At 39.5% G+C, this 25,000-nt stretch overlaps 1 protein-coding gene across 2 annotated transcripts in view; it reads left to right on the top strand.

The window, feature by feature from the left end:
• The window catches only part of LOC133643496 (cadherin-22-like), a 1,271,581-nt gene that overhangs the window by 1,146,570 nt on the left and 100,011 nt on the right, over nt 1–25,000 (top strand). For both annotated transcript variants that reach the window (XM_062038118.1, XM_062038117.1), the window contains exon 11: nt 10,192–10,328. In XM_062038118.1, the coding sequence (XP_061894102.1) occupies nt 10,192–10,328 (137 nt within the window). The remainder of the gene's footprint in view (nt 1–10,191; nt 10,329–25,000) is intronic.

The following is a 25,000-nucleotide window of genomic DNA, read 5'->3' as shown; positions in this document are numbered from 1 at the left end:
CAGGTAAATCAAGCAGCTGGCACCTGCCAAAAGATGATCCGGGATACAAAACAAGTATGGAAGGGGGGGGGGGGGGCGGGGAGACGAGATCGCTGTCAAAATTTTAAGAACACAAATCCTTGTTTATAAAGTGAGAGAGAAGAAGGCGCGCGTCGGTCAAGTTCACATTTTCCCCGTTATAGGCGGATTTGGGTTTGGAAGAAAGGAGCTTTCATGCAGGCGAACAAGGGACTTATATAACGGATGCTTCCACTGCAATCCTCACCAAAATATTCTCATGGAGCGGGTAAAAAATATGAAAACCATAGAAAACATCAGCTAAAATGACCATACCCGACTTATGAGACCACCTTTTGCTCCAGCCCCTGCCATGATCCTGGCAAGGATAAGCAGTAACAATATTATTATTGATATATTTTCAAGTTATTCATTATTTTTGCCAAAAACCAATAAGCAAAAGGAGAGGTGTGTCGATTTGTTTTTGCTTTTCTCTTTCTAAACCTTTCATAATATATATGGATGGACGATATCAAAATCTACAAAACCCAAAAGCAGTGAATTTGGCACGTTGTGTAAATGGTAAATAAAAACAGAATACAATGATTTGCAAATCATTTTCAACCTATATTCAATTGAATAGACTGCAAAGACAAGATACTTAACGTTCGAACTGAGAAACGTTTTTTATTTATTTTTTGCAAATATTAGCTCATTTGGAATTTGATGCCTGCAACATGTTTCAAAAAAGCTGGCACGAGTGGCAAAAAAGACTGAGAAAGTTGAGGAATGCTCATCAAACACTTATTTGGAACATCCCACAGGTGAGCAGGCTCATTGGGAACAGGTGGGTGCCATGATTGGGTATGAAAGCAGCTTCCATGAAATGCTCAGTCATTCACAAACAAGGATGGGGCGAGGGTCACCACTTTGTGAACAAAATGCGTGAGCAAATTGTCGAACAGTTTAAGAATAACATTTTTCAACGAGCGATTGCAAGGAATTTAGGGATTTCACCATCTACGCTCCGTAATATCATCAAAAGGTTCAGAGAATCTGGAGAAATCACTGCACGTAAGCAGCATGCCCATGACCTTCGATCCCTCAGGCGATACTGAAAAAAAAAAACTGTATCAGTGTGTAAAGGATATCACCACATGGGCTCAGGAACACTACAGAAAACCACTGTCAGTAACTACAGTTTGTCGCTACATCTGTAAGTGCAAGTTAAAACTCGACTATGCAAAGTCAAAACCATTTATCAACAACACCCAGAAACGCCGCCGGCTTCGCTGGGCCTGAGCTCATCTAAGACGGACTGATGCAAAGTGGAAAAGTGTTCTGTGGTCTGACGAGTCCACATTTCAAATTGTTTTTGGAAACTGTGGACGTCGTGTCCTCCGGACCAAAGAGGAAAAGAACCATCCGGATTGTTCTAGGCGCAAAGTTGAAAAGCCAGCATCTGTGATGGTATGGGGGTGTATTAGTGCCCAAGGCATGGGTAACTTACACATCTGTGAAGGCACCATTAATGCTGAAAGGTACATACAGGCTTTGGAGTAACATATGTTGCCATCCATGCATTGTCTTTTTCATGGACGCCCCTGCTTATTTCAGCAAGACAATGCGAAGCTACGTGTTACAACAGCGTGGCTTCATAGTAAAAGAGTGCGGGTACTAGACTGGCCTGCCTGTAGTCCAGACCTGTCTCCCATTGAAAATGTGTGGCACATTATGAAGCCTAAAATAGCACAAGGGAGACCCCCGGACTGTTGAACAACTTAAGCTGTACATCAAGCAAGAATGGGAAAGAATTCCACCTGAGAAGCTTCAAAAATGTAACACAGTGGTAAAAAATGCCCCTGTGTTGCTGCCATTAAATTCTAAGTTAATGATTATTTGCAAAAACAAATTAAGTTTCTCACTTCGATCATTAAATATCTTGTCTTTGCAGTCTATTCAATTGAATATAAGTTGAAAAGGATTTTCTAATCATTGTATTCCGATCAGCTAAACAGACCCAAAAACTCCACGGTGACGTTTTGGTGAGTTAACTTATTTTGTGTTTGTGCACAACTTTCCGTCCCACACAAGCATATTTCAGTGGAATTGATCCACCGTGTATATTCAGCGCTGAGATGGCATGACGCCGCCGTGGGCGAGGGGTTTGGTGGCGGTGGGAATGACACATTGACTTTAATGAAAAGGGAAATAGTGGTGACGCCGTGGTGACGCAGATCCGCATGCAGATGTATAATGAATATTTATGTTCCTCTCTTTTTAGCGTTTTTTTATGATTTCATTTTTACATGGTTTTCTCTATTGTCTCCTAACTTAACGTCTTATCTGAATAGGTCAAAGTGCACCAGTCTTAATAAAGGCCAAGCTCACTGCTCCCCCTCACCTCCCAGGGGGTGATCAAGGGTGATGGGTCAAATGCAGAGAATCATTTCGCCACACCTCGTGTGTGTGTGACAATCATTGGTACTTTAACTTTAACATGTACAATACATCAAACAAACCACATCATGTCATATATCAAAATAAAGGTCTACGGGAGGACTTTTCAAGCGTACTATTGCTGTGTGGTCATGTGAAGACAAAACCCCCAACAAAACATAGTCCACGGATCATAGTGTGTGTGAAAATGTGTTGTATACCTTTCAGCATAGTTTTTGTTGACTCGACACTTTTTTTTCTCGGAGAGCACCTTGAACAAAGAAAGATGCATTTGTTGGTTTTTCAGAGGGCACTATAAAAATGTAATGCTTTTTTTTGTCCTCGGCTGAATAGACAAAAAATGTCTTGCTGCATAGAGATGTCGGCAAGATGCTCGTCAGGGGACACTTACAGAACCTGGAAGTCGCCAACCTCCGGGAAATATACACTATATTGCCAAAAGTATTTGGCCACCCAAATGATCAGAACTTAGGCATGGAGACTGGGTGGATTTTTTTTTTTTTTTTTTTTTTTTTTTTTTTTTTTTTTCAGAAAGAAATACAATCATGTGTGCTTACGGACTGTATCCCTGCAGACTGTATTGATCTATATTGATATACAATGTATATATTGTGTTTTTTATGTTGATTTAATTTTAAAAAAAAATTAAAAAAACACATTTTAATTTCTTGCGCGGCCCGGTACCGGTCCGCGGCCCAGTGGTTGGGGACCACTGCGATAGAACACCATTGGGATGAATTAGAACGGAGACTGAGAGCCAGGCCTTCTCCACCAACATCAGTGTGTGACCTCACCAATGCGCTTTTGTAAGAACGGTGGAAAATTCTTATAAACACACTCCGCAACCTTGTGGACAGCCTTCCCAGCAGAGTTGAAGCTGTAATAGCTGCAAAAGGTGGACCGACATCATATTGAACCCTATGGGTTAGGAATGGGATGGCACTTCAAGTTCATATGTGAGTCAAGGCAGGTGGCCAAATACTTTTGGTAATATAGTGTATATTACGCACACGTTAAGGATTTACAGCGTTAATTTCAAGATAGCGCTAAAATGCACTAAAACATGTACAGGTCAAATTAAATGGACTTTATCTACGTCCAACTGTTTTTTTTTTATGTTTTACTACTTTTAATCCAATATGGTGGTTTTTTTTGTTTGTTTGTTTTTTTAATGAATTTATTAATCAATCAACAAAACAATACACAACAATACCACAACAATGCAATACAATTCCAAAACCAAACCCGTCCCAGCAACACTAAGAACAACAATAAACAGAGCAATTGAGAGCAATTGAGGACACACACACATGATACGGAACAATCCAAATGTAGTGAGACAAAAATGAACATTATCGACAACAGCATCAATATTAGTAACAATTTCAAAATAGCAGTGATTAAAAATTTAAAATCCCTCATTGACATTATCATTACAAACATTAATAAACTTTTTTTTTAAATAAAAATTGAATAATAGTGTCACAGTGGCTTACACTTGCATCACATCTCATAAGCTTTACAACACACTGTGTCCAATATTTTCCACAAACATATAATAAGTCATATTTTGGTTCATTTAATAGTTGAAACAAATTTAAATAATGGATCCCATATTCCAATATATGACTCATTATTATCTAAACTAAATGCAGTTGTTTCTACTGATATCATCTCCATAGCTTGTGTGTACCAGTCAGTATGAGTTGGACTATCAACACCTATCCATTTTTTTAATATTACCCTGTTTGTTATTATGCATATTGAAAGAAAAGCATTTTTACTCTTTGGTGACACGTTACTAAATTGATGGAGATCCCCAAGAATACAAGTTTGCAGTGTCATTGTGATGTTTATATTAAGGAATGTGATTGCTTCTTTTGTTGTTTTCAACCATAACTCTTTTATTCTCTGACATTCCCACAATAAATGAACACGAGTTCCCTCAGCTGCCCGACACTTCATACATAACTTGCTATCTACTACACCAATTTTAAACAGCTGAGAAGATGTAAAATACAATCTATTCAATATCTTAAATTGAGTCAGCTTATTTTTAATGCTTCTAAAGGGCTTATTGGCATTTTTCAAAATATCATTCCATGATATGTCTCTTTCATCTACAATGTTTAAGTCCATCATCCATTTCCGAACACATGCATCATTTGCATTTCGAGTGTGGTGTTCATGTGTTCGTGTTCTCTAACAAGTAGCTAAACGGCACAATTCACATCAGGCGTGTCATCCACAAATTGACCAATAAATGTCCTGCTTCAATTAGGATTGATATTTAAACGTGTTCATCATGCTGTTCATTTGACATCATGAGATCAAGACGACGACAAAAGATCCAACATAAGGCTGGGTGATATGGCACCTCATCCGATCTCGACTGATATTACGATATTTTGTGTTTTGTTTTATTAAAGTCATATTGTCCCGTGCAGGATTATAGTGAGTACCGTTGCATTCCGACTATTTACTACTGCAGTATCTTGTGACAGATATTCCCACCATGTTTGATTGAGGTAATATATGCTCACAGCTGACAATTGTCATTTTGTTCATATCTATTATTGTATTAATTAGAGGTGCAACATTACAGGTAAACGCTATGGTCCGTACTTCAGTTTTAGGGCTACATTTTGTGGGGGTTATTTTTAATTTTTTTTGCTTGTCATCACAAACATTCTGCAGTAAACAGATTATTATTGGTGTAGTAAATATTACAGGACTTTTATTTCAAGTTAACTTTTACTAAACAACACTTTCAAATGGTAAATTATTATTTGTATTATTTTGTTACTTATTCACCGTATTTCCCGGACTATAAGGCGCACTTAAAACCCTTTTTTCCCCCCTCAAAACTCGACAGTGCGCCTTATAACCCGGTGCGCCTAATGTACTGAATAATTCTAGTTTTTCTTACCGACCTCGAATCAATTTTATTTGGTACATGGTGTAATGATAAGTGTGACCAGTAAATGGCAGTCAAACATAATAGATACGTGTCAACTGCAATATGATGGCAGTATGACTCAAGTAAACAACACCAACATTGTATATGTTTTATTGAAAGAATAGAACATTACACACGGCGCTCAAAAATCTATCAAAATGTTTTAGTACGACTTTGGTAAACTATGAAGCCGCACCGCTTGATGGATTGTCGGCGCATTAAACATACAAATATTATTATGGTGTGTGTATAAGGTAAGACATATTATCTGGCGTTTTGTTTCGAATTATTATGCAAAAGCAATTTGTCTTACCTTCTGGTACCTGCTGATCTGTATTTGGGATCTGCATAAATCCTGAAAAATTGCGCGTGTCTGCCTTTGTAGTCCGTGAAGACACTGTATTCCAGTGTTTGTCAACCTTTTTTGAGCTAAGGCACATTTTTTGCTTTGAAAAAATCAGGAGGCACACCACCAGCAGAAATCATTAAAAAACGAAACTCAGTTGACAGTAAAAAGTCGTGGTTGCAATTGTTGGTTATGACTTTAAACCATAACCAAGCATGCATCAATATAGCTCTTGTCTCAAAGGCGTGACTTATTTGGTGTTTTGTGCTGTTTTCCTGTGTGTAGTGTTTTAGTTCTTGTCTTGCGCTCTTTATTTTGGTGTCTTTTTCTCTTTTTTTGGTATTTTCCTGTAGCAGTTTCATGTCTTCCTTTGAGCGATATTTCCCGCATCTACTTTGTTTTTATCCTTCTTCGTGGGGATATTGTCGATTGTCATGTCATGTTCGGATGTACATTGTGGACGCCATCTTTGCTCCACAGTAAGTCTTTGCTGTCGTCCAGCATTCTGTTTTTGTTTACTTTGTAGCCAGTTCAGTTTTAGTTTCGTTCTGCATAGCCTTCCCTAAGCTTCAATGCCTTTTCTTAGGGGCACTTACCTTTTGTTTATTTTTTTGGTTTAAGCATTAGATACCTTTTTAACTGCACGCTGCCTCCCGCTGTTTCCGACATCTACAAAGCAACTAGCTACCTGCTGCCACCTACTGAAATGAGAGAGTATTACATGGTTATTCTGCCGAGCTCTAGACAGCACCGACACTCAACAACAACACATCATTTGCCGACTATAATTACTGGTTTGTAAAAAATATTTTTTACCCCAAGTAGGTGAAATTAGATCATCTCCCACGGCACACCAGACTGCATCTCACGGCACACTAGTTGAAAAACACTGCCGTAGTCGATAAGCTTCTTCTTTTTCTCTATCTTCTTGTTATATGACATTCATCCTCCGCTATTGCCATTTCTAATTTAAAGTAGTGTGAAGTTCTTACTTATATCTGTCAGTAAACTCGCCATGAAAGCGCTAAAACATACCGGTGTGGTGAGTAAGCATTATCCACCCAAGAAACTTTAGTTAATAGAGAGTTCCGGTCGTACGGTTTTTCACGGGACACATTTTCGGCCTTGTTGTTGTTTCCGGATGAGGAGATGCTGCTCCGTTATTGATTGAAGTAAAGTCTAAATGTCATTAAAACAGTTAGCTCCATCTTTTGACACTTTTTCCACTCCCGTCCTTGCACGCTACACCGCTACAACAAAGACGACGGGGAGAAGACGCTGTCGAAGATGAGCCACGTAAATAAGACCCCCACAAAACGGCACGTCCGGAAGCGACTGTCAGAAAGCGGCTTGAAGATGATCTGTAAAACATAATGTATGCAACATTTTGACCAAAGAACCACCATTACATGTTATGTAGACCACAAAGAAGTGTTTTCCACTTAAAAAAAATAAATAATATAATATGACTCCTTTAATGCGCCTTATAATCCGGTGCGCCTTATATATGAAAAAAATATAAAAAATAGACCATTCATCGGCAGTGCACCTTATAATCTGGTGCGCCCTACGGTCCGGAAAATACAGTATATTTAATAAAAGCACATTCATGTGCAGTTTTAATTTGAGGTACTGTAAATTCATGTGTAGCAACGCATAAAACAAGTTTACTGAATATAAACTCAAAAATTATTCAAACACAAAGTGTCTTTTTGCAGAGTTTTTTAGAACGTATTATATCTGAGGAGTTGAATCTTTGCAGACACATAAACAAAAAGTCTGACTGAAAAATATTTAGATATAAAAATGCCTTTTCCTGAATAAATTAGTGAGTGTGTTGATTCTCCCTGTCGGGATGATTACCGTATTTTTCGGACTATAAGTCGCAGTTTTTTTCATAGTTTGGCCGGGGGTGCGACTTATACTCAGGAGCGACTTATGTGTGAAATGATTAACACATTACCGTAAAATATCAAATAATATTATTTAGCTCATTCACGTAAGAGACTAGACGTATAAGATTTCATGGGATTTAGCGATTAGGAGTGACAGATTGTTTGGTAAACGTATAGCATGTTCTATATGTTATAGTTATTTGAATGACTCTTACCATAATATGTTACGTTAACATACCAGGCACGTTCTCAGTTGGTTATTTATGCCTCATATAACGTACACTTATTCAGCCTGTTGTTCACTATTCTTCATTTATTTTAGATTGCCTTTCAAATGTCTATTCTTGGTGTTGGGTTTTATCAAATAAATTTCCCCAAAAAATGCGACTTATACTCCAGTGCGACTTATATATGTTTTTTTCCTTCTTTATTATGCATTTTCGGCCGGTGCGACTTATACTCCGAAAAATACGGTACAGTAGTTCAGTCACAAACACATTCTGTCAGTGCCTGCAAGTCCGCATTCAGGGCAGGGTTACCGGTTAGCTGCAGTGAGACGAAAGTCTGTCACTGGAAATTCTGCTCCTTCTTAATGTTGTGTTTCAAATTTTATGCTAGTGGTAGTCATATTTCTTTATTTTATTCTTCTGGGCTGCACTTCCAGCTGTGTAAAGGGAAGAGGCACAGCGCTGATTGAACATTAATTATGTCGTGACGAGCCTGACTTTTGCGACGGTCGAGGTCGCACACACACATTCACGGACACACACACAGGATCACGGTCAATTAAGGCGGCTTGTTCCATGCAGGATTATACCAAGCATTGTTGCTTCCCTACTAAGGTTGTACGGTATACCGGTATTAGTATAGTACCGCAATACTAATGAATCATATTAGGTACTATACCGCCTCTGAAAAGTACCCGTAGGCAAAACCTACACCTAGCATCCACTGTAATGATACCAAGTACAGTAGCGTATCTAGTCCATACTACTATGATTACGTCAATAATTTTTGGCATCACAACATCTTCTTTCGTTTTTTAAAAATGTATATTATGTTTATAAACTCAGGAAATATGTCCCTGGACACATGAGGACTTTGAATATGACCAATGTATGATCCTGTAACGACTTGGTATCGGATTGATACCCAAATGTGTGGTGTCATCCAAAACTAATGTAAAGTATCCAAACAACAGAAGAATATGTGATTATTACATTTTAACCCAAGTGTAGGTAGAACATGTTAAAAGAGAAAGTACCGTATTTTTCGGAGTATATGTCGCACCGGAGTATAAGTCGCACCTGCCGAAAATTCATAATAAAGAAGGAAAAAAACATATATAAGTCGCACTGGAGAATAAGTCGTATTTTTTGGGGAAATTTATTTGATAGAACCCAACACCAAGAATAGACATTTGAAAGGCAATTTAAAATAAATAAAGAATAGTGAACAACAGGCTGAATAAGTGTACGTTATACGAGGCATAAATAACCAACTGAGAAGGTGCCTGGTATGTTAACGTAACGTATTATGGTAAGAGTCATTCAAATAACTATAACATATAGAACATGCTATACGTTTACCAAACAATCTGTCACTCCTAATCGCTAAATCCGATAAAATCTTGTACGTCTAGTCTCTTACGTGAATGAGCTACGTAATATTATTTGATATTTTACGTGTAATGTGTTAATAATTTCACACATAAGTCGCTCCTGAGTATAATTTGGCCAAACTATGAAAAAAACTGCGACTTATAGTCCGAAAAATACGGTAAGCAGATATTAACAGTAGATTAATGATTCATTTTCTACCACTTGACCTTGGTATTTTGGACAAAATAATAGAATGGAAAATGACACAATATGTTTCAGCATATGTCAGGAGACTAAATTAGGAGCCTTTGTTTGCTTACTTACTAATAAAAGACAAGTTGTCTTGTATGTTCATTATTTTATTCAAGGACAAACTTGCAATAATAAACATATGTTTAATGTACCCTAAGATTTGTTGTTCAAATAAAGCCAATAATGCAATATTTTGTGGCCCCCCTTTATTTTAAAAAGTATCGAAATAAGTTTGCTACTGCTACCGGTACCAAAATATTAGTATCGGGACAACATTATTCCCTACTGTTTACTACTGCGGTAACTTCCAACAGACATTTTTCACCATGTTTGATCGAGGTGAAAATGCTAAGAGCTGATCACCGTGATTGAACTCAAATTAATCGCGATCATCGATTAATCATCGATTAATTAAGACCATCCTTCAGACAGGATGGCCTTAGAGGGAAGTGGCCACAACTGTCATCAGCAGGCTGTAACAGTGATATAGAAAGTCACACATTTATACGCCTTTCTATGATTCTTGCGGTCTGAAAGACAAAATAAAATAAATGTCACTATTGGTGTGCTACGTTTATATAAATGCAAAACATGTATTAAAGAAATTACACAAGGGTTTCATAGTTTATTTCTGTCACTAGCCTGTTTAATGTAGGCCTATGTCTTGTTTGGTCTCTACAGTTTCTCCATCGACCGGAGCACGGACCAGGAGAGGATCTTCCATATTGACCAAGATTCCGGTGCCATCACACTGGGCAGGATTTTGGACCGCGAGACAGCTGGCTGGCACAATATCACGGTGACGGCCGTGGAAGCAGGTACTACACCGTCTTAAGCAGGGGTCCACAAACTTTTGGACTCCGGGGCAGCATTGGGGTAAAACAATTTGGCTGGGGGCCGCGCTATATATATATATATGTATATATATATATATATATATATATATATATATATATATATATATATATATATATATATATATATATATATATATATATATATATATTATATGTAAATGTGTGTGTGTGTGTGTGTATATATGTGTGTGTATATATGTATATGTATATGTATATGTATATGTATATGTATATGTATATGTATATGTATATGTATATGTATATGTATATGTCCATGTATATCAGGGGTCACCAACCTTTTTGAAACCAAGAGCTACTTCTTGGGTACTGATTAATGCGAAGGGCTGCCAGTTTGATACACACTTAAATAAATTGCCAGAAATAGCCAATTTGCTCAATTTACCTTTAACTCTGTTATTATTAATAATTAATGATATTTACACTTAATTGAACGGTTTAAAAGAGGAGAAAACACGAAAAAAATGACAATTAAATTTTGAAACATAGTTTATCTTCAATTTCGACTCTTTAAATATCAAAATTCAACCGAAAAAAAGAAGAGACAAACTTAAAAAAAGAATTTATGGAACATCATTAGTAATTTTTCCTAATTAAGATTAATTTTAGAATTTTGATGACATGTTTTAAATAGGTTAAAATCCAATCTACACTTTGTTAGAATATATAAAAAATTGGACCAAGCTATATTTCTAACAAAGACAAATCATTATTTCCTCTAGATTTTCCAGAACAAACATTTTAAAATAAATTCAAAAGACTTTGAAATAAGATTTAAATTTGATTCTACAGATTTTCTAGATTTGCCAGAATATTTTTTTTGAATTTTAATCATAATACGTTTGAAGATATATTTCACAAATATTCTTCGTTGAAAAAACAGAAGCTAAAATGAAGAATTAAATTAAAATGTATATATTATTCTTTACAATAAAAACAAATGTTTTACTTGAACATTGATTTAAATTGTCAGGAAAGAAAAGGAAGGAATTTAAAAGGTACAAAGGTATATGTGTTTAAAAATCCTAAAATAATTTTTAAGGTTGTATTGTTTCTCTAAAATTGTCTTTCTGAAAGTTATAAGAAGCAAAGTAAAAAAATTAATGAATTTATTTAAACAAGTGAAGACCAAGTCTTTAAAATATTTTCTTGGATTTTCAAATTGTATTTGAGTTTTGTCTCTCTTAGAATTAAAAATGTTGGGCAAAGCGAGACCAGCTTGCTAGTAAATAAATAAAATTAAAAAATAGAGGCAGCTCACTGGTAAGTGCTGCTATTTGAGCTATTTTTAGAACAGGCCAGCGGGCTACTCATCTGGTCCTTACGGGCTACCTGGTGCCCGCGGGCACCGCGTTGGTGACCCCTGATGTATATATATGTGTGTATATATGTATATGTATATTATGTGTATATATGTATGTGTCTATATGTGTGTGTATATATATATATATATATATATATATATATATATATATATATATATATATATATATATATATATATATATATATACATATATATATATACAGTATATATATATATATGTATTCATACATATACATATATTCCTCGCGCACTAATTGACTTAAAGAGCGCACTTGCTGCATGTCACGTTATCGATGGTAAAATGCATTTTTAGACAATATGATTTGCCTGAGATGGTAGAAAATGCACTAGTAAGGACATATAAAAACATTTTTAAATAATTAAAAAAAAAAAAATTAAATAAATATTTTTTTAATTTTTTTTTTTTAACTTGGGACTTCCCGCGGGCTGGATTCTGGACTCTGGGGGGGCTGTATCCGGGCCGCGGGCCGTAGTTTGGGGACCCCTGGTCTTAAGGCTCGTTGTGTGGTGTTTGAATCCTACCACATATAACTGGGAGGAGGAACATGATTGCATTTATTTCTAGCAACCTTTTTAAAAGTCTGTCTTAAATGTCATCTCGCCAAGTTAGTATAATTACTACTATCCGCTAGGGAGGTGTGAATTAGTTTGGATATTTTTATTTTTATGGGGTTATAATCCAAGTATTGAGGTCTTTGAGGTCCAAACAACAGTGATAGAATAAAATATATTTAATACCACTACCAAGTAGTGTTGTCACGATACCAATAGTTTGGTACCGGTACCAAAATGATTTCGATATTTTTCGGTACTTTTCTAAATAAAGGGCACCACAAAAAAATTATTATTTATTTATTTATTGACTCTAGCTTGAGCAGCTTTGGATGGATCCTTTTTGGAGAGCAAAATGCGATGAAAGTGTTAAAATCTGTTTTCACATGTGTGCTACTTCTATTACCCCCCAGTACTCGCGCGACCTATTTTTAGTCACAAAAGCGACTAAAAAGCTCGCACTCTACACTACTGTAGTGGGCAGCCTAAGACGGAGTTAGCTCTATTAGTCACTTTATTAAGTATGTTCCTGTCTCTGACCGTGTTGCAACAAACAATGGCATAGAACACTGCAGAAGCCACGCCAGTGTCATAAAAAGTGTGCAGTAGTGATTCGAATACTAGCGGGTAGACACAAATAATGACAACATCCCCCGTTGGGTGTCCTGACCCACCATCTGAGGCTACGTCTACACTAAGCCGAATAACCCCTTAAAGAAATGATTATTTAGCCTAAGCCCCGTTTCAGCCACCCTAAACCATCGTTTAAGGTTCCCCTCTTCGGGCAATTTATTTCTTGAATCTCCGGCTCTTAGCTTTGTATGGACTCATTGATCGTTTACAAACTGAGCTCGGAGAGGAAGTGACGCCAGAAAGACCGCGCCCCACACAGGAAGACGCTTGTGGAAATCACACATGAATACCTTAAGACAGTTGTTCTTAACCTTGTTGGAGGTACCGAACCCCACCGGTTTCATATGCGCATTCACCGAACCCTTCTTTAGTGAAAAATAAATTTTTATTTTTTTTTCAAATTCAAGACAAAGTTATATGTTTTTGGTAACACTTTAGTATGGGGAACATATTCTAAGTCACAAAGACTTAATTTAGAGTTATTTGGTTAGGGTTAGGGCCAGGGTTAGAGGGTTAGAGGGTTAGGGTTATCAATCAATCAATCGATGTTTATTTATATAGCCCTAAATCACGAGTGTCTCAAAGGGCAGTACAAGCCACAACGACATCCTCGGTACAGAGCCCACATACGGGCAAGGAAAAACTCACCCCAGTGGGACGTCGGTGAATGACTATGAGAAACTTTGGAGAGGACCGCATATGTGGGTAACCCCCCCCCCCCCCCCCCCCCCCCCCCCCCCTCTAGGGGAGACCGAAAGCAATGGATGTCGAGTGGGTCTGACATAACATTGTGAAAGTCCAGTCCACAGTGGATCCAACACATCAGCGGGAGTCCAGTCCACAGCGGGGCCAACAGGAAACCATCCCGAGCGGAGACGGGTCAGCAGCGCAGAGATGTCCCCAACCGATGCACAGGCTAGTGGTCCACCCGGGGTCCCGACTCTGGACAGCCAGCACTTCATCCATGGCCACCGGACCTATGCAACTCCCCCTCGCAAGGGACAGGGGAGAAGAGGAGAGAAGAAAAGAAACGGCAGATCAACTGGTCTAAAAAAGGGGGGTCTATTTAAAGGCTAGATTATACAAATGAGTTTTAAGATGGGACTTAAATGCTTCTACTGAGGTAGCATCTCTAACTGTTACCAGGAGGGCATTCCAGAGTACTGGAGCCCGAATAGAAAACGCTCTATAGCCCGCAGACTTTTTTTTGGCTCTGGGAATCACTAATAATTAAATAATTATAATAAGGCCAAGCCGAATAAGGCATTCATAAGTACTTAATAATGACTAGTTAAGAGCCAATATGTTACTAATTTGCATGTTAATAAGCAACTAATTAATGGTGAATATGTTCCCCATACTAAAGTGTTACCATGTTTTTTTACTGGTGCACAAAATGAACCGTGCATGAACATCACCTTGTTCAAAGAACAAAACCAACACAGTGCATAAACTCACAACAAATGACACACCTGCAAATCAGTCTGACTTCTGCTGTTGCCGTATCCGTAATACTCCGATAGGGAGAAGTTTTTATTTACACGATGAGTCGGGTGTGTCTTGACCTCCGCCGAACCCCTGAGCCCGACTCACCGAACCCCTAGGGTTCGATCCAACCCAGGTTAAGAACCACTGCCTTAAGAGAAAGCGATTGCAGCTATTTGGGATACAACACTTCTCAGACGGCAAGAGAACTTTCCAATGTCCAGGTCAGCTGTGAATCTACTTACCGAAAAACTACGTCCATTTGTCGAAGGAGAGACAACGAGAATGCGGGCTCCCGTGGATGTGATAGAAAAAGGTAGCGCGTGCTTTGTATTACCTGGCCGTCGAGGGAAGACTACGGAAAACATCGAATGCATTTGATCTGGCATAGCAGACTGTATCATTTATTGTCCGCCATGTATGTCGCGGACTCAACGTCTAGGTCCGGAGTATATAAAGTCACCAAAAAGGAATGGACAATGAAGGTGAAGGCAAAAGAGGGAGGAGTGTCCTGACCAGATATCTAGATCCCTAGATTGACTGATGTAGAATGTTCTTTATCACATTATTTACTTTAACATGTCCGATACAGATTTGATTAATTTATGATGGCTCAGGTGTGATTCACTACAATGGGGTCCCACAGCTCACTGGATTCCAGTTCATTGAAATACCACAACACTGGATATTGTTCAGATAAGTTCAATTCAATTTAAGAACTTGCACACAAAGCAACACTGGAGGTGACTATGACGTGCGCATTTTCTGCGCATGCGTGCTAGGTCGCGTTGTGTGTCGGACCATTGTGTGTGTGTGTGTGGACAAGGATAAGGTTAGGTGGGATTTACCCTGGATAACCTTAGCCGGCTTAGTGTAGAAGGGGCTTTAGAAAGACTGCTCTTTTTGTAGCCTGTTCAGTGTTACGTGAAAACACACAATATGAAAACTCTATCTCAAATCCAGCCCAGGTCTGTCTTGCAAAATGGATTCTTGATCTCAATTGGAACAACATTGTTAAATAAAGTAAAAAGAAAACAGACTTTAACGAGAAATTGTTCCTGATAATTAAGGTTGAATGAGGACTTATCGCTGCACCGCAGCTTTAATTGTGACTATTCCAAGGAACACAATTAGACTTTGTTTGAGCATTTCTTTTCGCTTCTCTTTTGATTGGGCTTTTTTTTTTTAATCATATTTTAATGTTAATTGAACATTTATAGCAGCCCCAACACACGCCTGCATCCATTAGATAAAACATCTGACGGGGATGTTCATGGAAAACATGTCTCTGAGCATCCTTTAGAGACAAGCGGACAAAAGACGGAACATTTCCTCCGACTTTTCGCCGCATTTCCAGTCTCTCGACTCATTAAGACTGCGGACGACACAAGGTCGACTTGTCTGACGCCATTGTTAAAAACCCACAGTTGCATGGCGCGACCTTTAATTATCCCCTCTCCCGGTTCATTCGGCGACCTTTGAACTATTGTATTGCCGCTGTTGGGCGAGGAGTGACAAGAGCTTTGCGACCGAGCTCGTCTGTCTGAGCCCCCGGATTAACCTCTGGACCACCAAAGTGCAAGATGCACACTAAATGTCAGGTAGAGAGCAATGTACTGATTTTCGCGGAGTCACACACAGCTTCAGATATATCCAATTAAAAGCTGCCCGAGCCTAAGTTCTACATTCCTCACAGTACCTTTCCTAAGTTAGACTGACATATAATTTTCCACAACTGATAGCAAGTATGACATCTTTTTTTTTTCCCCCCTCCAGAATGGTTTAACAAGAAATAAATACACATAAATATACCACCCCGAGGATAGAAAGATGCAGGTGTAGCTGGTACGTCTTTATCTCGTTGAAGGGGGGAAAAAAAAGTATTTTTTCGTCTGTGCACAGTTTGATTATTCCTGAGGGACATAATGTGCGCGTGTGTCTTGTTCTTCAAAATACAATTAAAAAAAAAAAACAGGCTACCTATCAATTTTAAAAACAACATGACAGACAGGATTTATTGTTGCACAAACTTTGTATAAGTCTCAATAATGGCAATACTTAAAGACACTGAACTTTTCCTAGTGAGTACAGGGTAGTATTGTCCCGATAGCAATATTTTGGTGCCGGTACTAAAATGATTTCGATACTTTTCAGTACTTTTTAATACTTTTTTAAATAAAGGGGACCACAAAAAATTGCATTATTGGCTTTATTTTAACAAAAAATCTTAGGGTACATTAAACATATGTTTATTATTGCAAGTTTGTCCTGAAATAAAATAGTGAACATACTAGACAATTAGTAAGTAAACAAACAAAGGCTCCTAATTAGTCTGCTGACATATGCAGTAACATATTTTTATTCTGTTATTTTGTCAACATTATTAAGGACAAGTGGTAGAAAATGAATTATTAATCTACTTGTTCATTTACTGTTAATATCTGTTTAATATGTTCTATCTACATTTCTGATCAAATGTAATAATCATTTATTCTTCTGTTATTTGGATTCTTTACATTAGTTTTGGATGATATCGCAAATTTGGGTATCAATCCGATACCAAGTCGTTACAGGATCATACATTGGTCATATTCAAAGTCCTCATGTGTCCAAAGACGTGTTTCCTGAGTTTGTAAACATAATATACATTTTAAAAAGACGAAAGAAGATGTTGTGATGCCAAAAAATATCGACTAGATACGCTCTTGTACTTGGTATCATTACAGTGGATGTTAGGTGTAGATCCACCAATGGCGTTTGTTTACATTGTGACGCCGGTGAGCTACGGTGTGTAGTGAAGCATGTTTCGCTATTCCTCGTCCTGCAGGGATGATACTTGTAAGAAAATTACTTTATTTGTCGCTGTGGAGGTGAGGATTAGTGATTTAGAAGTAGCTAAAACACTGCCGACTGCGGATGGACTTTAGCCGCTAGCTCGCTAGCCATGTCTTAAAGCACCTCTTCCTAAGGGCGTTTCAGTGTTATAACTTCACCTTTATCTTTAGTTTTTAAGCCAAAATGCGTCCGTTCTCCCTTTTCTGTCTACACAGTTTGTAAGTTTGTTTGTAAGTACTCTGTGATTGTGCGCTGCCGAACATGCTCCTCTGCTCATAAACCAGCAAAGACATGACGTGACGACAATGGGGGGGTGGGTGGACCGGTGCTTTTCAGAGGAATAGGATTCATTAGTATCGCGGTGCTATAGTAATACCGGTATACCGTACAACCGTATTACAGGGGTGTTTGAAATCTGGCCTAAGGCAAACTGCAGCCTGGAAATAGGTTGTTATTGTTCCGCGGAATATTTAAACACATAATTAGGGAGTCCAAAATGGTAAAAAGTTAAGAGTTCCCAAGAAACAAATGTCTGATTAACTTGTTCAACATTTTTTTTTATTTTAGGCCCCTTCTACACTAAGCCACTAAGGTTATCCGGTGAAGTAAGTTATGATTATTATTATTATGATTCAATAAATAAAAGGTTGGAATGCCCCACTCATAAAGTGATACATTTGTATTAGTTTTTTTTGTTACTTTCAACACTTAAGTTACGAGATCAACTTCAGATATATTTGTCGACTTTACGTTTGAACTATTATTTTGTTTGTTTTATGCTCTTTTGTCAAAGAAAACGTTGATGTTTTTGTATGGCAACCACACAATATATGCAATATTTTCCACATAAAACATTTTAAAGTGAAATATTTGAAATAATTGGAGCCTTGAATAGGTCAATAATTCATTATTGACTTTTTTTTTTTTTTTTGACAAATGGCAAAAAAAATAAAATAAAGATAGACAAAAGAAAAAAAAACAGCCTGCATGGCAGCTTTGTGTCAACGTTGCAACTTTTTAAAATCAGATTTCATCTCATTCCACTTTTTTTTATGTTTTCTTTTCTTTTTTCTGCAATAGCATTTCCAGAATGTGTGGCTGGCCGGTAAACAATTAGCTGCCGGCCGCAAATGGCCCCCGGGCCGCACTTTGGACATCCCTGTCTTACACATTTTTTTGTTAACATCCTTGGCTCTATCTGTAACACAATTAAGGTTTCCATGAATATAAGTTGTGATTCACATACTATGATGAGTAAAGTCTAATTTTTCAATAAGGTTCAAAATGTATTCTTCCTTGTTCTTTGTAAACACTCTGAGTTTGAACAGTTTCTCAAACTGGATCATATAAGTACTTGTTTTTTGGCTTAATCCATTCCTTAATTTATATTGTTGAAATTTTATATTTATTCTACACATTTTTACAACAATAGAAACCATTAGTTAATCAGAGGCTACTCAGAAGGTGAGATAACTCCTGGAAATTACTGGCTTTAAATGGCTAAAGGTATAGATGTGTGTGTCCAAGTTAAAGGAAACCTGGAGAGGGGGTCCAGACTGAGGCCAAGGAAGAAGAAAAACCTCACAGCCATAGCACACATAAAACATGTGTATAAGAGGGAAACATCAAAGAACACAAAGGACATTAACACTGTGGTGGTGGCCTCTGCGGTGTTCCACGCCATCTTCTACTGGGGTGGGGAGAGCATGGCCAGAGACAGGAGCAGACCCAACAAAGCAACCAAGAGAGCCACCCACCAACTCTCGGCCAGTGTCCAGTCCGTATGGATGAGCGAGGATGCGTCCAAGGAGACCGAGGTGTCCGATACCTGCTCATTCAGTCAAGACACTGTGAAGCTCGTCCGTCCCGGCGCTCAGCGCTAGCTCTGCAGCCCTGTCTCTTCATCCGCCTCTCCTCCAGTCTCTCCAAACGGACTCTGGTGTGGCAGAGACCCAGCAGCTGGTCTCCATGGTCAAACGGCTCGCGAGAGGCAGATCCAGAAGTCCACAAAAAAGCACCGCAGAAGTCACGAAAGTGCCACCCCTTGTCACAGTCCCAAAGGGTCCCAAACCAAAAGGCAAAAAACCCCCACATGAAAACAAGAGGGAAACATCAGTAACACAAAAGGATGACACAATAGCACAGAGCTCCTGCCACCAGCAGCCACAACAGCGGTGCCATTTTGGAAAAAGATTATTATTTAGAGGTAGAATTGATTGCTCCCATTAGCTGCATTGTTAGCCACCTAGAACGAGCTATGTTTATATGCAAAAAATGTGAAAAAACCAAAACCTTCTGTCTTCTTGTCTCTCATAATGATTGTGACCAATGAAATAAAAAAAAAAAAGTGCAGTTCCCCTTTAAGGAAAAAAAGAATAAATAAATGAATAAAATCAGCGAGAGTATGACTGCTGCAACAAGGGTTAGAAGCAGCTTTTGTAATGTGTCCCGACTGTCCTCGCCACAAATTCAATCAGGAGGTCATTGCTGCGAGATTAAATGGACTAAACTCTTCTCTTTCTCTGCTGTCATGCACCTCAAAATGCCAGAGAGGACTCAATCATGTTGCACACTTCCACTCAAATGACTTCCTGACGGACCGAAGACGGCACGTGCAGCTGGGGAAGATTGTCTCGGATAGTCTAACCACGAACACTGGTACTCCTCAGTGCAGTGTACTTTCCCCCTGGCTCTTCTCCTTGTATACAAACTGCTGCACCTCCAGTCACCAGTCCGTAAAGCTGCTCAAGTTTGCGGACGACACTACCCTCATCGGGCTCATCTCGGATGGCGATGAGTCCGCCTACAGGACAGAGGTGGACCGGCTGGCGTCCTGGTGCAGCCTCAACAACCTGGAGCTGAGCGCCCAGAAGACAGTGGAGATGATCATGGACTTCAGGAAAGTCACAGCCCCACCATCCCCCCTCTCGGATGGCGATGAGTCCGCCTACAGGAGAGAGGTGGACCGGCTGGCGTCCTGGTACAGCCTCAACAACCTGGAGCTGAACGCCCAGAAGACAGTGGAGATGATCATGGACTTCAGGAAAGTCACAGCCCCACCATACCCCCTCTCGGATGGCGATGAGTCCGCCTACAGGAGAGAGCTGGACCGGCTGGCGTCCTGGTGCAGCCTCAACAACCTGGAGCTGAACGCCCAGAAGACGGTGGAGATGATCATGGACTTCAGGAAAGTCACAGCCCCACCAAGCCCCCATCTCGGATGGTGAAGAGTCCGCCTACAGGAGAGAGGTGGACCGGCTGGCGTCCTGGTACAGCCTCAACAACCTGGAGCTGAACGCCCAGAAGACAGTGGAGATGATCATGGACTTCAGGAAAGTCACAGCCCCACCATCCCCCCTCTCGGATGGCGATGAGTCCGCCCACAGGAGAGAGGTGTACCGGCTGGCGTCCTGGTACAGCCTCAACAACCTGGAGTTGAACGCCCAGAAGACAGTGGAGATGATCATGGACTTCAGGAAAGTCACAGCCCCACCATCCCCCCTCTCGGATGGCGATGAGTCCGCCTACAGGAGAGAGGTGTACCGGCTGGCGTCCTGGTGCAGCCTCAACAACCTGGAGCTGAACGCCCAGAAGACAGTGGAGATGATCATGGACTTCAGGAAAGTCACAGCCCCACCAATCCCCCATCTCGGATGGCGATGAGTCCGCCTACAGGAGAGAGGTGTACCGGCTGGCGTCCTGGTACAGCCTCAACAACCTGGAGCTGAACGCCCAGAAGACAGTGGAGATGATCATGGACTTCAGGAAAGTCACAGCCCCACCATCCCCCCTCTCGGATGGCGATGAGTCCGCCTACAGGAGAGAGGTGGACCGGCTGGCGTCCTGGTACAGCCTCAACAACCTGGAGCTGAACGCCCAGAAGACAGTGGAGATGATCATGGACTTCAGGAAAGTCACAGCCCCACCATCCCACCTCTCGGATGGCGATGAGTCCGCCTACAGGAGAGAGCTGGACCGGCTGGCGTCCTGGTGCAGCCTCAACAACCTGGAGCTGAACGCCCAGAAAACAGTGGAGATGATCATGGACTTCAGGAAAGTCACAGCCCCACCATCCCCCCTCACTCTGATTGACTCTCCCAACCCCGTCTCCGTCGTGGACTCCTTCCATTTCTTGGGCACTACCATCACCCAGGACCTCAAGTGGGAGCCGACCATCAGCTCCTTCATCAAGAAGGCCCAGCAGAGGATGTACTTCCTGCGGCAGCTGAGGAAACTTAAGGTTCCGACCGAGATGCTGGTGCGGTTCTACTCAGCCATCATCGAGTCCTTCCTCACCTCCTCCATCACCGTGTGGTTCCCCGGTGCCACAGACCGGGACAAGCATCGACTGCACCGCATCGTACGTGCTGCTGAGAAGGTTATTGGCTGAAAGCTCCCATCCCTCCAGGACCTGTTCTCCTCCAGGACCAGGAGGCGTGTGGGTCGGATCACAGCTGACTCTTCTCACCCTGGACACAAACTATTCTCCCCTCTCCCCTCAGGCAGGAGACTACGGTTCATCCAGAACCACACCTCCCGCCACCTGAACAGTTTTTTCCCCTCGGCCATCAGGCACATGAACAATAACAAGATCTGATAGCTCAGTTACAGCTCATTTTATTACCTATTCTGTGTTATATGTGTTTTATATTGCACGATCCTAGTTTGTGAACCCGTTCTCAAACAATGGCAATAAAAACTTATCTGATTCCGATAAAAGTTAGAACCACATAGAGCAGGGGTGTCCAAACTTTTTCCACTGAGGGCCGCACACTGAAAAATCAAAGCAAGCGGGGGCCATTTTGATATTTTTTATTTTTAAATACCAATACAATATATGTATAAAAAATATACATTCAGGCCTCCACTCAGGCTTAATCCCGGGGACCACATAGGGTTTTGGTTACAAAAAATAAAAAATAAAAAAAGTGTCATTATTTAGTAGTAGTATTATTATTATTCAAAGTTTAAATATCTAGATCAACATTAGGTATATCTGTCAATATAACGTTGTAGTTTTTTTAAAGATTTAAGTTGTATGCCATTTTTGTCAAAGAAAACCCTGTTTTTTTATGGAAAAAATACAAAATATGCAATATTTTCCCCCAATAAAATGTTAAAGTGGAACATTTCAGATTATATAATAATTGGAACTCATAACAACATTGATTTTAATGTATTGGTTGTAAAAAAAAAACTAACACTAAAATTATTGGGGATCCAAAAGGGTCCTGCTCAGTAAAGTGTTAAAAAATAAATCATACTTTTTTTTAAAACTGTCAACACAATTGTCTCGAGATCAACTTCAGATCTATCCGTCAATTATAACTTGTGTTGTTGTTTATTATGTTCCTTGTTTGTTAATTTTAGGCCCTTCTTTAAAAAAAAACAAAAAAAACATAGTTTTTTATATGGCAAACACAAAATATGCAACATTTCCCCCAAAAAAATATCTCAAAGTGGAATATTTAATGTGACCTAATTGGAGCCTTGAATAGGTCAATAAATCATAACAACATTGTTTTTGATTCATTATTATGTTTTAAAGAAACAAACAGCCTGCGTGACAGCTTAGTGTTATTAGAGCATACTTGCCAACCCTCCCGTTTTTAGCGGGAGAATCCCGATATTCAGCGCCTCTCCCGACAACCTCCCGGCAGAGATTTTCTCCCGACAAACTCCCGGTATTCAGCCGGAGCTGGAGGCCACGCCCCCTCCAGCTCAATGCGGACCTGAGACTGAGTGGGGACCGCCTGTTCTCACGTCCGCTTTCCCACAAAATAAACAGCTTGCCTGCCCAAAGACGTCATAACATCTAGGGCTTTTATAGAGTTCACAACTGCGCACACAACAAGGAGACGAAGCAGAAGAACGAGGAAGTTACAGACATGGCGGCCGAAATTATATACTCATCATGAACGGAGAAGTTAAACAGGACAATACTGCCATCTAATGGATAGCCACTGGAACACTGAAATTCAAGTTGTTGTTTTTTTTTTCTATGTAAATAAAATTAAAAAAAATATATATATATAGCTAGAATTCACTGAAAGTCAAGTATTTCATACATATATATATATATATATATATATATATATATATATATATATATATATATATATATATTTTAATTTTCCTGGGGGAACTCTCTTGAAGGAATCAATAAAGTACTATCTATCTATCTATATATATGAAATATATATGAAATACTCGAGTTGGTGAATTCTAGCTGTAAATAACCACGCCCCCAACCACGCCCCCCGCCCCCAAACAACCCCCCACCCCCGGCCACGCCCCCTCCAGCTCAATGCGGACCTGAGACTGAGTGGGGACCGCCTGTTCTCACGTCCGCTTTCCCACAAAATAAACAGCTTGCCTGCCCAAAGACGTCATAACATCTAGGGCTTTTATAGAGTTCACAACTGCGCACACAACAAGGAGACGAAGCAGAAGAACGAGGAAATTACAGACATGGCGGCCGAAATGATATACTCATCATGAACGGAGAAGTTAAACAGGACAATACTGCCATCTAATGGATAGCCACTGGAACACTGAAATTCAAGTTTTTTTGTTTTTTTTCTATGTAAATAAAATTTTTAAAAAAAAATATATATATATATATAGCTAGAATTCACTGAAAGTCAAGTATTTCATACATATATATATATATATATATTATATATATATATATATATATATATGTATATATGAAATATATATGAAATACTCGAGTTGGTGAATTGTAGCTGTAAATAACCACGCCCCCAACCACGCCCCCCGCCCCCAAACAACCCCCCACCCCCGACCAAGCCGCCCCCCCACCTCCCGATATTGGAGGTCTCAAGGTTGGCAAGTATGTATTAGAGTCAACATAGCAACATTTTATTGTCACCTGTTTACTCTTTTATACTACTTTTCATGGGGTTTTTTGGTTTTTTTTTATCGTATTTTTAGAATGTGCCGTGGGGCCGTTAAAAAATTACGCACTTTGGACATCCCTGACATAGAGGTACCACTGTGTGCGACTTGTGTAGGCCAGTTAGCCCCAATGTTTTATTTAGCCCTTTCTGTTTGCTTATCAGATTCATCTGGACTTTATAGGCTGTTTGTGACGCGTGTTTCAATGTGGAGTTGTTGTCCATGTCCCCAGTTGCTGTTCAATCTTGATAGCGGCGAAACGATGTGTCCGAGTTCTTCTCGCCATATTGTCATGGTAATGGCTGACGGTCATTACTGTATGTGTAGGCAGCTAAACATTTGCTCGAGCTTTCACAGAAGGGAATCACTTCGCCTCTGTCCAAGCACGGGTAATTGTTGGACATGGGGCTGTTTGTATCTACGTATATTGCACATTATTATAACAGCCATTCTTCTTAGAATACATTTCATTTACAATACCCAGAACCAGCGAAGTTGGTACGTCGTGTATATCGTACATAAAAAAAAATAATACAATGATTTGCAAATCCTTTTCAACTTCAATTAAATACATTGCCAAGACAAGATATTTCATGTTCGAACTGAGAAACGTAATTTATTTTTTTTGCAGATAATCATTAACTTAGACTTTAATGGCAGCAACACATTGCAAAAAAGTTGGCACAGGGGCATTTTTACCACTGTGTTACATGGCCTTTCCTTTTAACAATACTCTACAGCGGGGGTGTAGGGCCGCACACTGAAAAATCAAAGCAAGCGGGGGCCATTTTGATATTTTTTTTATTTTAAAAACCAATACAATATATGTATAAACAATATAC

The sequence above is a fragment of the Entelurus aequoreus genome, linkage group LG26 (genome assembly GCF_033978785.1).
Source record: "Entelurus aequoreus isolate RoL-2023_Sb linkage group LG26, RoL_Eaeq_v1.1, whole genome shotgun sequence".
NCBI classification, from domain to species: Eukaryota; Metazoa; Chordata; class Actinopteri; order Syngnathiformes; family Syngnathidae; genus Entelurus; species Entelurus aequoreus.
This window is presented reverse-complemented; position numbering and strand designations above follow the sequence as displayed.